This window comes from Ceratina calcarata, unplaced genomic scaffold, assembly GCF_001652005.2.
Source record: "Ceratina calcarata isolate Rehan_Ccalc_2016 unplaced genomic scaffold, ASM165200v1 scaffold79.2, whole genome shotgun sequence".
Lineage (NCBI taxonomy): Eukaryota > Metazoa > Arthropoda > Insecta > Hymenoptera > Apidae > Ceratina > Ceratina calcarata.
In genome coordinates, this window is record NW_017179212.1 from 240,313 (window position 1) to 255,614 (window position 15,302).

Here is a 15,302-nt window from a genome sequence, read left to right on the forward strand (position 1 = left end):
CACTGAATGTATAAAAAATATAAACAACAAAAATATCAAAAAAGGAATGCATATTGAAATATTTAAATGATTAGAGAAATTATTATTTGAAACACATTTTTTTCAAACTACTACCCTAAATATTATCTGTTGCTTGAAACTCTGCAATCTATTAATGATATTTTATTCCGATTCACTTCGTATCTTTGACAAGATACAAAACGCTATTTCCTGGAATGGAAGTTCCGTACTTCTGGCAGACATTCTGCGATTCTGGTCGACAATGAAACTCGATACAATTCACCCGGCGCTACAAACACAGTTTGTTGAATCCGACATCGGACAATCGGCCATTCGAGTTCTGCGAGTGCCAAAAGATTTGCCTGACCTCGATTGAAAAGAGATTCGACGGTAGCCAATAAGTCGTTAGTTCTCGAGATTTGATTAGCGAATTGGTGGCACAGTTCCCAGAGGAATAAGTTTCCAAGTGAAACGATAAAGAAGTACGGGACGCATGGGTGGCGTAGGAGGAAAACGATCGGCGTGCGTGCGCGCATAAATGAATAAGTAAGCAAGATCCGAGCCTGATACCGATACCCGGCTGTACTCTATCGGCTTTGACAAGCCCTACGTAAAAACCGAATTTGCATAATTGGCCAATTTTATGCAAACAATTAAGCCGCACGCGACCCTTAATCTCTGAATTAAATTCCTCCCTATTAATTATTCCTATTTCATAAAATTACAGCCCAGGAATTCGATCTCGTTTTATTTTTAAAGCTCGTTTTATTGAAACAAGATTTCAAATGTTTATGGAGATAAGGAGCAAAGAACGAAGCGAAAGAAGAGCTAATACGTATAATTTTTGGTCGGGCCTGTAGAAACGAGAGCACACGTGTCGGACTACGAAGCGTGTCAAAAATGGTCGGCGAGCTTAACTGCAGGGGTGCCGTAATGGTTTCGGGGTGGCTCGGTACAAAGGCAGGGATGAACCCCGAAGAAACCGTAAACAATGACATCTGAAATCATTCTACCGCCTGTTGCCGATCGAACGCCACCCTCGCCCACTTCCCATTCAAGCCTCGCCTCTGCTGTGCGGGGAACGTTCGTTCGAACGGCTCTCCGTTCGCTTTAATTTAAGGGGAACCAACCCGTATCTCGAATTCCGAACACGACAATGACAGATTACGAAACGTACCACGCACCCAAGATATTCACCGATAACGTCCCAACGAAATCGAAATCTTTTTTAATCAGGCTACAGAGTTTTATATAAAGTATCGTCTTACGTTCTCGTATATTATTATACATTTTCTATAGATATAATATTACGTTAGGAATAGTACGTTGTAATATTATATAGTAATACGAAATTTGAGCTTAGTGTTTTTTAATAAGTTCATTTATATTTGGGCGTAAAAATAATAATGCCACTTTGATTTCGTGATCTAGATTTAAAAGTCTGGATCTTCTTTTTGTTTTTATGTTGATCAAAGCCGAAAATCGAATGTAATGTCAATTGATAAAGAAATGTAAAAGAAATAAATAATTTTCACTGCCAGACAGTGGCGACGCACTTCAAGAATCTTGCGGCTCACTAAAGTGTTACACATCGTGTGGCACAGTGGTTGAGAATCACTGCAGTAAGGCAATGAATGAAAAAGTGTAAAATATATACTTCCTTATTAGATCCTCGATATCTTTGAAATGATTTAACGACTTGGTTTCTGTTGATGAAATATTTCTATTCTAAACCTTTTTAATTCTGTACACGATAATTAATCCGGGCAAAGCTAGTAATTTTATAAATGCTACTGATAATTTCGTATAACAGAGATGAGGGAGTCGAGAGATAAGCGAGAAATCAGTTTATCGAAGAGCCGATGGAAACAGTGTTGGGAAAGTCGGAGCTGCTTAATCGATAGGCACCAGTTCCCTGCTTCGAAAAGTTGCCCGAACCGCGTTATTCCACGATCCGAGAGACGTCCCTCGATGGAGGCACTAATACCACCGAGGGGAACACGCCAGTATCGATAGAAGTTCGCGTCGTCCAAGATTTTCCACCACGATAATCTCGACTGGGAACCAGGTATACGATTTCCACGGCCGAGCGAGTCGTTCGTGGATAACTCCGCTGTAGCGTCGACCGGACGGAAAATCTTTACGTGTTCTCGTCTCACCGATAAAGGTTCGAAATTCCCAGAGATAGCGAATATTTTTACTGCGCTCCGGATACCCCATTATCTCGTCGCCGGATGACTTTTTGCTACATCCTTCCGTACACTTCGACGAGATAGCGTTTTAAAATAAAAACCGCTACGCAGTGAGGAGTAGAGAGTATTGGCGAGAAACCAGCGTGATGAAAAATGAAAGTCATGAAAAGTGGTGTAAACCTTGGAGATAAGCTGCACGACGTTAGTCGTGTGAGACGAAGTAACGATAACGAATCAGATTTCCTATATCTGTAACGAGACCTTGCTAATCACGAGATTAATTACCATCGTGAATTCGTTCAAAGAGAGCTGCTGCGAGAGAAATAAGATTCATCACTGCTCATTTGCATTCATCGTGAATCACTAACAAGTAGACAGAGGATTTTTATGCAAAAAAGAAGATTCATGGTAGACAATTAAGGTTGTATGAACCCTTACATAAAAATAATGACAAAACATTCAATTATATTTCACAGGGCAAGTTTTTTTTAATATTAATATTAATTAACACCCAGTATAATAAGGACTACTACATATAGAAATAATTCTTAATATTTCAAGAATGAATTTAATCCGCAGTTATACAATCGACAATTTGGGAATTACATTAGATAGTATCTCAGAGATAATGGATAGTATCTCGGAGTTTCCTGGAAAACTATTTTCGAGTAGCTCGATTGGCATTCCATTCGCATGGAACGAGCTGCTTGCGTCAGGTCGAGTTAATCGAGCAATTGTTACGCGACAGAAATCCTGACGAAACGTTTTCGCCGTTCGAACTGGTAGCATTGGAGTCAGAGGTAAAGAATTATGTACGACACGATTCAGAGAATTAACGTGGAAGTCGTAAAGACCTTTTTTAATATCGCTTAAACGTCAACGTGCATGATTTCGTTGAAACAGTTTAAGATTAGGTAAAGAAACAATGTAAGTGCAAACGATAACAATCGAGTGCATGTGTCCACGTTATCTTGTACTTATCGAATACTCTCCTCGCTTTCTGCTCGCTCGTGCAAGCAACTTCTCTATTTGGTATCGCTCTGCAGTTTTTGTATAACTACTGATCCGTACAGATATAATCCGACTCGTTTAAATCGCTCAAACTACATACACAGAGTGTCTGACTACTGGTGGAAAAAATTGCAATATAGAAGTGAAAATTAAGAACAATTCTTACACATTCTTCTAAGTAGTAATTGAACGTCCCCCAGTCTAAACCACAAAGTGCAGAGTTCTCCCCCACTGCCAAACAATATTTATTTGCATTTTCGAAGTTGCCTTATCTTGCCCTCACTATTGCTGACATACTTTCCCCCTCGTTTGCAACCGTGTAAGTATAGTTTCTTATCTTCCCGCGAATTCGAGGAGCTGTCGGATTGAAATTGGACCGGAAGTAAAAGTTCACGCGACGCTAATCAAGGAAAGAAACGATACGAGAGAACGATAGCCACGGCGTAGATTGTTAGATTGGAAGATTAGAATTTAATCGCGTCGCGGACGCGATTCAGCGGTCCCATCTTCATCAAATAGGTTTATTGACACTTTATTCGCCAACGGCTTCGTCCATCTATTTAGATAATAGAGCGCCGACCCGTTTCACCTGAACAAACTATTCGAAGCCGACGTCGAATAGCTCGGACAGACTTCAATGCACTATACCAGCAACGAGGAATTTTTGTTGTACATATAAAAGACCATATTCATTTTCTGAAATAGTGAAAAACTCGCATTGATTTTTAAACCACTAGTTAGAAGTAAAATATACAATATTTTCATTCTTTCACCCCCTAATTTCAACCCCTGACAAATTCTTATCGCAAGAAAGGTTCGTCGACCTTCTGTTTAGACGCGGGCTAGACGTCGCGAAGTCAAAGCAGACAATCGAACGGGCCGGGACGACGACAGTTTTATCAGAACAGCCAGACCGTGCTCGGTTGGCACAGTTTTCAAAGCCTGACAGCCTCCATTAGGAGATGGCACCGGAAGAGGAAGAATAAACGACGGTGATGGTCGCGAAGCAGTTCTTTTGAAGTTAGCCTCTCTATCTCCGAGTTTCCCACTGGAAAAACTCCGCGCGGAAACGAGCTCCATTTTCCACGCGTCTTTTCCCAGATAAACGGTTTTAGATGGAACAATTTATAGCTGTGTCTTTTACGGGGCGAACATTCTTAATTCTATGTACTGGAAATCTCTAATCTGAAAAAGTGTTAATAAATAATGAAATAAAACGTTTAAAAATATATCCTCGATTTATATCAATCATGTATCACGAAACACATATATAAGCAACAAGCAGTTGAGAGCTAAGAAACCTGTTCCTAAAGTTTTGCCCACCATTTACGAAACACCCTGTACATATTGTGTACACAGTGTGTGTTTAATTAAGATATTTTGCAAGTTAATTCTATGTTCGATAATTAGTGCGGGCCGCGTGTGAGGATGCTAGTAGTTCATATACTTTTAATTCTATACATGGCAAGCATTCTTTATATACACAACGTTTCATAAAATCCGCAGTGTACACATTATACAAGAACTGGTTTTCTTTTCCATTTTCATGTATATATATAGTTCACAATAATTAATAATTAAAATGTTTTGCAAACGAGAATCTGCACTGTAGTGTGAATGCTGCTTGAGCGTCGGCTCGACGTTTTTTAAACGTTACGTGATAAAAGGTAATAACGTTCGAGTTAATTTGCAACGCGTCGCACGCTAAAGCTAGATTGCCGGTAACTTACATACATTACGTCCATTGGCTGTTGCCCGACGTTTCGTGGGATTATAAACGATTACTTAATAACGATGAGGCAATCGATCCGCGGGAAACTTGTCCAACTGTTGTACGGAGGAGGCGCGAACAATAGTACGGATATAATAAATAGTTTCAAAGGTATTTTCTCTCAAAGCAACGGAACAAAGAAATCCTATCTGAATTCACAAATTGATTTTTCCCCGCGTATCCAAACAAAGAATTGCGATCGCTTATCTGACGTCGGGACAAAAAACATTTACAATTAAATCAAGTTTCGCTGTAGAAAATGAACGATGACTCGGCAGGTTCGCGACGCAACAGACTGGAATGCGTCAACGCGGTTTTTTAATCGAAGAAACATTTGAAATCCGTGACAGGCAGTGTACGATTCGCAAACAGAATCGGATTGCTGGATTCCTCGAAGCATTCCGAGGCTCGCAAACAATCGCTCGACACGCTTAATCGCTGTTAAACGTCGCTAATTTTTCCCTACCGGTTTTGGTCCGAGGAAGCGATGGCGACGAGGACGCGCCGCGTTCGCCCCGAAACGGCGTGTAGCGCCGTAGTACGCACTCAATGCGTGCTGTTTCCGGTTGATCGCGGATACGGCGTTCAATTGCTCTCTTTTAATTCTTACTCCCGACGAGATTAACCCTCGAGCGAAGTAGCCAGTAAAAAATCGTTATTTTCATCCCCGGTCTCGACGTACGACTACTCAAAACCATTCTCAATCCACACATTGGCACATGTGCAAAAATTAGATTATAACAGTGCCAACTTTATTCATTTATTAGTATTATTACTTTATTAATGAAGATAAACTCTTTGGAACAAAAAACAAAAAATTTCTAAAATTTTGTACACTATTTTATTAATATAATATCTGGTAACTGTTAAAATTTCAATGCTTTGTCACTGTTTTTAGAGTTTGTAAGAGTTCGTACAACATAAGATACTAATAGTAGATAATACAAATATAAACTTAAAAGTAAAACAAATTACTGCAACTCCCCAAAAAATAAATTGAAAAAGAAGACAAAGAAAGAGAGGAAACAAACAATACTCCATAAAGATAACAAAATTGACTGATACAACTAGACCTAAAAATAGTTTGAAAGTTTTTACGCATAAACAATGGGACGAAAAGGAGTGAATAAAAAAATTTTAATTGAAGAAAGGGATGACGAGAAGTAGATTTTTATAGTGACTAGAATTATTTTATATTTCTGAGATCTCTAACTTTAATTCGTGAGGTGTGAAAATCTGTACAGGGAATGTTCCTTTATGTCAGAACCGGTAAGTGACAGATTTCAGAAAAATATAAAGGCTGAGATAAATTGCAAGGTACCAAGCTTTAAGCTAGGATTTTAATTCGAATTTTAGTTAAAATTAATTTGCATTGCGATCGAGTTCAAATGTTGTTATACGTATTTTTCTGTATAGGTAAATGTCATCATTTCTATCATGTCCCAATTTCTACTTATTGGCTTAATTCCCTATACTTTTAAGATAACATGTAAAATAATAGAAAAATATGCTAGTGATGAGAAATTGGGACGTGAATATAAATTGAGATCTTATTCCATCTTATACCATTCTGTCACAGCGTTCGTCAGAATATGAAATTTGTAGGTCAGTTCAAAGTTCAAGATATTTAATTCAAAATCGAGGATTTCGAATAGGTGTTTGAATATTAAATAAATTAAATTAAATCCTGAAAGTTTAAAATGTTTACATCTGTCAGAGACTCGACGTCAAGCAGTAGAGAAATATTCAATTTCAATTCATTGAAAACAAATTTATTTTGTTGCACGTGAGCCGGGAATCGTTTTGACCAGCTGTACACGTTTTTAAAATATTCTTCTTCTACCTACTTTAATGATGAAAGGAATAACGAGAAAACGTAGTGAATTTGCAATTTCTTTGTCACACGGATTCATCCGTTGGAAGTAGGATGATGGCTGGTTTAAATAAAAGGTTCTTTTGATCAAAGGCGTCGCGCTTGACGCGTTCGTATCTCAACGACACTTTACTCTCCCGTGCGATTCTCGCGTATTTTTTATCCTTCGGTCGCCGCGCTTCTCGAAACCTACCCTACGTATATATGCGTGTCAAGTGTGCAAGCGTGCATATTATTAAACTCCGACTTTTCCCAACTGGAGAATTACTGGGATACCTAGTTTTCATGAAGAAGTTCCTCGACTTTGATGTCAGCGGCGGAATTAGCCGTAAGTAAAAAACCAAGTCTGGCAAAGATGCTACATCCGCCAGTAGTAAACATCTCGCTGAGAATTGACATCAGGAGCGGGGAAGACGCGTACGATTCGCGCAGATCCGAGACCAGACGAGGCAGACCCGAGGCGGACAGACAAAACAAAATTAAACGGATGTAATTCAAGGACTACTCCAGAGTGGAGGACCTTTCGCGTGACCACGAGACGTTGTTTCTTGCCGTCAATGGTAGTCTGGGTCAATGGTCGTAGTTTCCGAAGGTCGTGGACCAATTCCGAAACGCGATAAAACGAGCCTGTAACGGAGTCGGAACGGGCAAAGTTAAACCGGCTCGACTCTGTTACTATATGCATTTACTATGCACGACTCTCTCTACGATCAATGCATGAATGGAGGAGTACACGCAGGCAAAATAGCGGCACACGTACACAACGACACGAGCGGCGGCGGCGGCATTGTATTTAACAGCGTGTATCCGAAAAGATCTCGCGAGACGCTCGAATCGTTGACACCGGCACATCCGGTCGGGATCGCGTTCAGTGATGATCCTCAGTCGGGTTCGTGACAGTGGTATAAGTAGAGTCTTATTGTTAGACGAAGAGACGGGGAGAGACTAAAGAAGATGTTTGACAGATTCGCGGGGTCGATGTCGCGCGTTAAACGCGAGAAGACAAACGCGTATAAGTGCTACTCACCGACGCCGTATTTCGTCGTTTTCGTCGTCGTCCACATCTCGAGGGTCTTTAATTACCGGGCTACATGCCTTGTCGAACCGTCCACCGACCACTCGTAGTATCACGAAAAATTCGAAAACACAAACATTGGGTGTGTTTGCCGCACAAGTGCAAATGCCACCCTTGCAGCCGACGACGGGCCGTCTCTCTCTCCTGTGCCGAGCAACGTTGCCGACTGATCGACGATTCTCCCGGCAACGCCGCTACCGCCTGCGCCGATCACGTGCTCTATTCGTCGTTCAGGAACGTATTCATACACACACGATCCTCTCCCAGTTAATTTTTACATTTTCAAACGTATTTCCTTCCAAAAGCCACCTCTTTCACAAAATTTGGTGCACATATCTTCTGCTAGGAATTCAAATTAATATCCGTCGATGTAAAATAAAAAAAGAAACTGTAAGGAAAGGGATACTTAGGAAATCGTGAGTAGGAATTTTTACAGGGCAATAGTGTTGAAAATGGTCGCTGAGATGTTTCGTTAATCAGTAAATACGTTTGAATAGTGGATTATATAATTTATTTATAATAAATACAATAATCGAGAAACAAAGGTAAATCTACTATAAAAGGTACGGTACTTTCACAAATTCCTCCTTATTCTTTTATGTACAACTTTTTCCATATGCGATATTTAAGCGATGATGAGACCTACACGCTAAGCGTATAGCGTGACGCGAAATTGAACGTAGACTAGATCGAAGCTACGATGAGTCGAAATGTGCAAATCACGGATCGTTTTGTTTTAATCTTGTTTTAGAAGTTGATGGGCTTTCCGAAGTACGCGGCCAAGCATGCTTCCTTCCAAGCTTCCGCGCAGGTCTGAAACAGTAACACGTGATAAAAGTACCATTTTTCATTCGCTCAAGTACAAAATATACTCATTAGATTTCGAAATCACTTCATATGCACACACACATAGTGCATATGGGATTCCCTTCTCTTTCTATTTTTAATACTTTGCATGCGTCACCGCTACTTGGGTCTGAACATGCCATATTTTCTATATGTGCGAAGTGAGTCCAGAATCTAATTGATTACCAGTACAATTCGAATGCTTACCGGATGTGCGTGACACGTTCTCGCAACGTCTTCCGCACTTGCTCCATACTCCATCGCGAGCACCGCCTCGTTGATCAGTTCGCCGGCAACCGAACCGATCATGTGCACTCCCAATATTTTGTCGGTGTTTTTGTCCGCTAATACTTTAACGAACCCGTCCGTCTCCATGTTCGTTTTCGCTCTGGAATTTGCCAAGTGTGGAAACTTTCCGATTTTGTAATCGATGCCTTCCTTTTTTAAGTCCTCCTCTGTCTTGCCCACCCAACCGACTTCCGGATGCGTGTAGATTACGCTGGGTACGCAATTGTAGTCAATGTGAACGGCACCTGAGAAGCGAAATCAGTATAATTAGCAGTATATGATTCAGTTTTGTACAGAGTTCACGAGAATGGTAATAATTTCAATTACCTCCTGCGATACCTTCGACCGTAATGATACCTTCGTCCTCGGCCTTGTGAGCCAACATCGGCCCGTGGATGCAATCTCCAATAGCGAAAATTCTAAATGAAAATAATTTCGTTATCATTGTTCGGAGCAATTGGAATGATCGTAAAATAACGAACTCACGAGGGAATTACTGTTTGGAATCTGCTATTTACAGGGACCCTGCCCTTTTCGTCTCTCTCGATTCCCATGTCTTCTAACCCTAGGTTATGCGTATACGGTCTCCTACCTATGCTGACCAACAGTATATCGCATGTTAGATCCTCTCTCTTGCTAGGATCTCGTGCTTCTTCCACAGAAACGACGATCTCGTTCCCCACTTTTTTCGCACCAGTGACTTTAGTTCCCAAACTGAATTTCATCCCTTGCTTCCCTAATATCTTCTCTAACGTTTTGCTAACTTCGGCGTCGATATTTGCTCCGCCGATAGTCGTTAAAAATTCGATGGCTGTTACTTCAGCGCCCAGCCTAGAGCAAGGACAAGTTAAATCCCCGTGGAGTCACTTCGATAAAGAGAGTAATCACCTCTGCCAAACGGATCCTAATTCTAGTCCAATGACACCAGAACCAATCACAATTAATCTATTAGGTACTCGATTTAGTGACAAAGCCCCGGTAGACGAGACAATGGTTTGTTCATCGATCTCTATACCCGGAAATGGTGTGACTTCGCTGCCAGTTGCAATTATAATGTTTTTAGTGTTAATTGTGCTTACTACTGAACCGTCTGGACTAAGCGCGGTCACTTGGTTCGGACCAGTAATTTTCCCATGACCCTTGACCCATTCAATCTTATTCTTTTTATACAAACCAGCTATGCCACTGGTTAAAGCTTTAACCACATTGCGCTTTTGCTCCATCAACTTATCCAGATTGAGTTTAACATTTTCAACTGAAATAAACAAGGATATCAGAAATATTTAAAATTTCATTATCATGTTTCGATATAGAAAGGAATATCGCACCTATGATACCGCGATTATTTAAGTCTCCACTATGTGCCATATGATAATAATGCGAATTGTTCAGCAGTGATTTCGATGGAATGCATCCAACGTTTAGGCAAGTGCCCCCTAAGGTTTCTTCTTTTTCTACGCAAATAGTTTTCATCCCCAATTGCGCGGCTTTGATCGATGCTACATAGCCACCGGGGCCACCACCAATTACAACTAGATCTGCTTCCAAATTGCTGGCATATCTTCGTTGCTGGGTAGCTGTCAAGCCAGGTAGTACACGTTTCACGCATGATGGCTAAAAGAGAAATGTAGCGAGATAGCAAGATCGTTGACTAGGTAAGAATTATGAAGGTTCCACGCATTTTTCCTCGTACAATTTCTTCATTCAGAGGAACCGAATGCAGGTGACATAACCAATCATAAAAAGAGGATGTACTTTTCTACCGATTGATGAGTCTATGAAACCAGTTTCAACTCGCCGAACGATTCATCCACGGTTGCTCGGAATAGGGCATTAGTCGCAAATTCGACCGGATGAATAATTAAGTAGAAAATGTAAAATAATCATTTGTCCTTCACAATGTTACGAAATAGAATTCGGTGCGATATGGTGAAATCGCGAGATCACGAAGTCGTTCGTTAAATAGAACATTTCTCAAACAACTTACCCTCACAGAAGTGGTCACCAAACTCCAAAGGCTAGCCTGCATCATAATTTTTTAATAAAATTCACTGTCCAAATGTAAAGGGGGTCAAAAAGGAAACAGGTCCACGGCAGTGAATAAGCGAGCACTATCCCCGCACTACCGGTTACTTGGATGTCGACCGACTCGCCTGAGCTTTGATAATTCGATATATTGTCGCCTACACGCTTCCGAATCTCCACTGTCTGATGGCGCCATCACTTCGTTATGCAACGCGAAACAACGTTATCCTTTTCGTTCCCGTTCTCAGTCAGTCAGTCGACGGCGGACGGGCGCTACCGGCGCTACGTGCGGTTTTCAAAATTGATTTGCATATTTGTTGAATTTATGTACGCAGAATTGATGTGCACATATGTTAGTCGTTATAGATGGCGCTTAAAAAATTCATATTCCATCACGGAAGCTGTTAAACATGATTACAACGCATTTTCCAGCACTATCGCGATATGGACGTCTGTCTCGCAAATATGCAATATAAGAGCCATTATACGTTATTAACTACGTAAGAAAATAAATATTAGCAGTTTATTAAATCCTATACTTTATGACACAACATTTTCTCGGCGTATCTTGTTCGTAAGAATTTCAAGATTTATTTCATTTTATGGAAATGTCTTTTTACTTCTATCGAGTTAATTTGATGATCGTTCATTTTTATTCTCCGCTGAAAATAAGAGATGTTTCTACTACTATCGAGATATGGAAGTTCCTTTCGCAAATATCCAATATAAGTCAGTAATGAAAGAAATATTAGCAGTCTATTAAATCCTATCATTTACGAAACAAAATTTTCTGGTGTTAGTAGGAATTTTAACATTTATTTCAGTTTATGACAATGTTTTTTTTATTTCATTTAAATCGACCGGCGCATGAGCATTTTAACTGTAGTCGATAATCCATCGTAAATTTCTATCAAGCTTGCAATCATAAAAATCATACCCCGCCGAAAAGGGGCGGCGAAAAAAGGGGTAAGTGTAACGAACGACCATGGTCGGTGGCCTGTGGCGAGCGATAGGAGAAACAGAGACGGGGAATACGTTAGGGGTCGAGGAAAAAGGGCAACAGATGTCCTTCCGTATGACGCATGAGTCGTTTGGCCCTTGGCTAGATAGTACAGTGCCGTGTGCGTCTCTCTACCTTGCGGAAGTACATCGTGTGTTACGAAAAGCTAACCCCGTCGCCCGAGAAAACTAGAACCGGTTAGTATATTCTTCGCGTCGTTCGTTACGACGTTCCCGTGATTCATTGTAACGATCGTATCAACCGTTTTCATCGCCTCTTATGCCAGCACGTTTTGTTGCCTGAACGAACATAATCGCATTATTGGCACCGCGTTCGTGATTGGCTGAATTTAAATTGTTTAGCAGCTAGCCTAAGTGACGTCACTTTGGGAGTACAGCAATTTTCACGTGTATCATTCCCGTTGTAACGCGGCATTTGATTCATAATTACGATTTGAAGGTTATCAGCTCGAGGATGATCAGTCTTAATATTTGGAATAAAGTATAGAGTCACGATAAGTACGGGAATGTGCGAGATCGTAAAAGGGCAGCGTCGAACGTTTCGCGATCAGGATCCGCCGCGAATATGCGACAGCGGCGAGAAGAGTTTGAAAAGCGAACTGGAATTCTCGAGGTCGACGCCGAACTCGCCGATGGTTCCTCAGCGAGCGTCCGGGTTCGAGAAGTGCTCCAGCGAACCGGAATCTCTCGAGAAGGACCGACCGAATTGGAGAAAAGAGAGAGAAAAGTTGGTCGCCCAGGAAAGTGGCTCGTCCGATTCCGTTCGAGGCTCGGACGACGGACTCGAGGCGAACGAGGCGAACGAGCAGCCGAATTTGCCGAAAACAACCCCGGACAATTTCATCAAGGAGCTGTGTGCTAAAGTGCCTTCGTCGGGACGCCAAGAACGAGACGATGAGGTATGTTGGAATCATTTGCCATTGGTAGACTATGGATTTTTATGCATTTATAAAGATAAGAGTGAAAGTGCAAAAATTATAAATGCTGTGGAATTATAAATGTGCAATGTGTATAATACCATTTAGAATATTGAAAAGTGAATGCATATTTCAATATTTAAATGATAAATGAAAGGTTTGTATAAAACACATTTCTTAAACTGATACCATACATGTATAATTTTGTACAAAAATCCGCAGTGTAGTCATTAGAATAGCGAGCGATAATCCTGTAGGCGAGAAAATTTAACGTCTGAGCACTTCGTGGACCGATCGATCGCGAGAAACCAGGGTGGTAGGACTAGATAAATTATAAGAGAAGGAATGAGAATATCTATTGCATGCAAAACTCGTTCCTTCCGCTGTACTGCATGTTCTGGCTTGTTTTCAGTTCCTGCTTACAGGTATGAGCTTGTGTATTTTTAGTGCACAGTTGATAGAACTGTGAACGATATGATCGAGCTTATATACGAAATCATATTTTCTATTATGAGATTATATATAAATAAAGTTAATCGGAAATGAAACCATACAAAAAGCCGAAAGATCACGAAAATCATTTAATACTTTAGAAGCTCTCAATCTTGTACTGAAATTGTCTTAACGGTTGAAACGGCTAGAGTTGCACTTCAAAGAACTTGCATCTCTAAAGAGACTCGCAAAGCATAAGTAAGATTGCAAGTGATAACATTCGTTTCTAATTACGAAATATCTTCCGACGTGTATCATCAATCAGGAAAAGAGAGAGAGTTATATCCTGATAAGGTTTAAGCACAAGGATACATTGCCAATTGCATTAATGAACAAACCAACACAAACCGTTTCCAGCACCTAATGTTTGATATATTTCTTTATTATGCTATAAATGGTGAGAGGCAGTCTCGATGTTCGTTCGAAACTTGAATTGTGATCAGGGCGGATATGAGGAATTCCTCAAAGGGCCGGGATTTAGCGTGTAATCTGGCCACGATTGTGTGCCGACCACAGGGCCCTGAGATGAATTAGGTTCGGGCCTGGAAGATGCGGGTCCCGGGTCCGTTGCAGGTTCTTTTCCATCGAATGCCTTCTTCCTTTATGCGGAATTCGATTTAAGCTTCATGCACATCGCGCATTTACACCTTCAACGGTTTTGTTGAAAGGGCAAGGATCCCGGAGGGCATTGACCAGCTGATGTTAAAATATTTACGAGGATATTTCGGTTCTAGGCCGTGTAATTATGGTCGCTGGAACACGAGCCGCGAACGACGACTCGATAAATATTTAATCGTCTTTTGATGAGTTACTGCCAGACGCAAATTACACGTCTCGTTGTCCAAAAAATAAACTTCGAACCGGTAGCCCGTGTTATCAATTTCTTCATCGACTAACGATGTTACTAAAATCTATTTATCGTTTATTTTCTATGAAAAATGAAAAGAAGATGTGTTGAAAAATTTGGTTGAAAGTCTTTCAGTGTTCAACTGGATTTCATGATACTTCTACTTGTAAGAATTCGATAGAAGTTGATTGGAATCAGCAATGGTCGATAGAAGCGGTCAGTTCGGTGTGGAAGCTGCTTGTTAAGGCCCGACCTAGCGTGGCATTGCAGTGCAGCTTGCCTGGCAGCATCAGTTCGATGCTTGCGCTCGTGCTTTCAACATTTTTCTCTTCGGGTTCCGGGCCGCGTTAGTGATTTAGCCCCAGCGTTTTGTCTTCTTCTAATCAGGATCAGTCTGAGCCCATCCGACCAGCAGCTACCGCGAGTGAGTGATTTTATTTTCCTCTTCGTGAGTGAAATTCTATCCTCTCGACGTTGAACCCTTGCATAGGGGTAACAGCCTTTCCATACCGTGTCCAGTGTATTTCCAGTGAATTTCTGCGGAAGATACCATCGTCTAGTCTATTCTCGTGCCCTTTGTCTCTCCCTGGAACTTGGAAATCTATGGAGACCGTTCTCTATCAACCCCTGAATGATATATAGAGTCATTCAGTAAGAACAAATTATCCAGTAGTCATTGATCTTGTCCTAAAGGCAGAAACATATCTTCATTTCTCAGAAAACAACCATTCGATGGAGTCACATACGTTTTCACAAAATCATTAAAGAAATTGCACATGATATTCATGTTCTACTTTATTAGCTCATTCCATATGTATAGGCACATAAATAAAAGGATTATACGTGAAACATGAAACAAGGGTGTATTGGCTATTCAGTCAATCCCAAAAGTTTATGCACTTTAGAAACGCATTTTTTAAAAAGAAATCATACGTCGGAAGAACA

The 15,302-nt window shown here is 40.8% G+C and overlaps 3 protein-coding genes and 1 long non-coding RNA gene across 8 annotated transcripts in view; 2 read left to right on the plus strand and 2 right to left on the minus strand.

Moving 5' to 3' along the window:
* Nucleotides 1-8,331, minus strand: part of spg (dedicator of cytokinesis spg) — a 41,165-nt gene extending 32,834 nt beyond the window's left edge. For both annotated transcript variants that reach the window (XM_018034494.2, XM_018034493.2), the window contains exon 1: nt 7,875-8,331. In XM_018034494.2, coding sequence (XP_017889983.1) covers nt 7,875-7,911 — 37 coding nt within the window. In that variant the 5' untranslated portion in view covers nt 7,912-8,331. The remainder of the gene's footprint in view (nt 1-7,874) is intronic.
* LOC113465068 (uncharacterized) lies at nt 1,373-4,384 on the plus strand. Its single transcript, XR_003389892.1, has 3 exons — nt 1,373-2,613; nt 2,772-2,992; nt 4,039-4,384. It is a non-coding gene; the product is annotated as an uncharacterized LOC113465068 (long non-coding RNA).
* Nucleotides 8,332-8,416: 85 nt separating the features above from the next.
* On the minus strand, nt 8,417-11,252 carry LOC108630908 (dihydrolipoyl dehydrogenase, mitochondrial). Its single transcript, XM_018034480.2, has 7 exons — nt 11,044-11,252; nt 10,385-10,670; nt 9,945-10,311; nt 9,543-9,887; nt 9,384-9,475; nt 8,976-9,301; nt 8,417-8,735 (listed from the first exon to the last, which is right to left on the minus strand). The coding sequence occupies exons 1-7, from the start codon at nt 11,086-11,088 to the stop codon at nt 8,670-8,672; spliced, it is 1,527 nt and encodes a 508-aa protein (XP_017889969.1). The 5' UTR covers nt 11,089-11,252; the 3' UTR covers nt 8,417-8,669.
* A 684-nt stretch (nt 11,253-11,936) lies between these two features.
* LOC108630928 (uncharacterized) overlaps nt 11,937-15,302 on the plus strand; it is a 27,510-nt gene continuing 24,144 nt past the window's right edge. The window contains exons 1-2 of one of the 4 annotated variants that reach the window (XM_018034524.2): nt 11,937-12,278; nt 12,541-13,000. In XM_018034524.2, the coding sequence (XP_017890013.1) occupies nt 12,608-13,000 (393 nt within the window). In that variant the 5' untranslated portion in view covers nt 11,937-12,278; nt 12,541-12,607. Of the gene's footprint in view, nt 13,001-15,302 lie in introns of all 4 variants that reach the window. The other 3 variants (XM_018034525.2, XM_018034526.2, XM_026818456.1) reach the window with 3 other exon arrangements.

What these genes read in the sequence shown, in the direction of transcription:
- LOC108630908 (XM_018034480.2), bottom strand. Translation starts at nt 11,088, where the DNA reads ATGATGCAGGCTAGCCTTTGGAGTTTGGTGACCACTTCTGTGAGG. An exon ending in AAATAATCGCGGTATCATAG is followed by an intron (nt 10,312 to 10,384) that starts GTGCGATATTCC and finishes TGTTTATTTCAG; the next exon opens with TTGAAAATGTTAAACTCAAT. An exon ending in TTAGGATCCGTTTGGCAGAG is followed by an intron (nt 9,888 to 9,944) that starts GTGATTACTCTC and finishes TCCTTGCTCTAG; the next exon opens with GCTGGGCGCTGAAGTAACAG.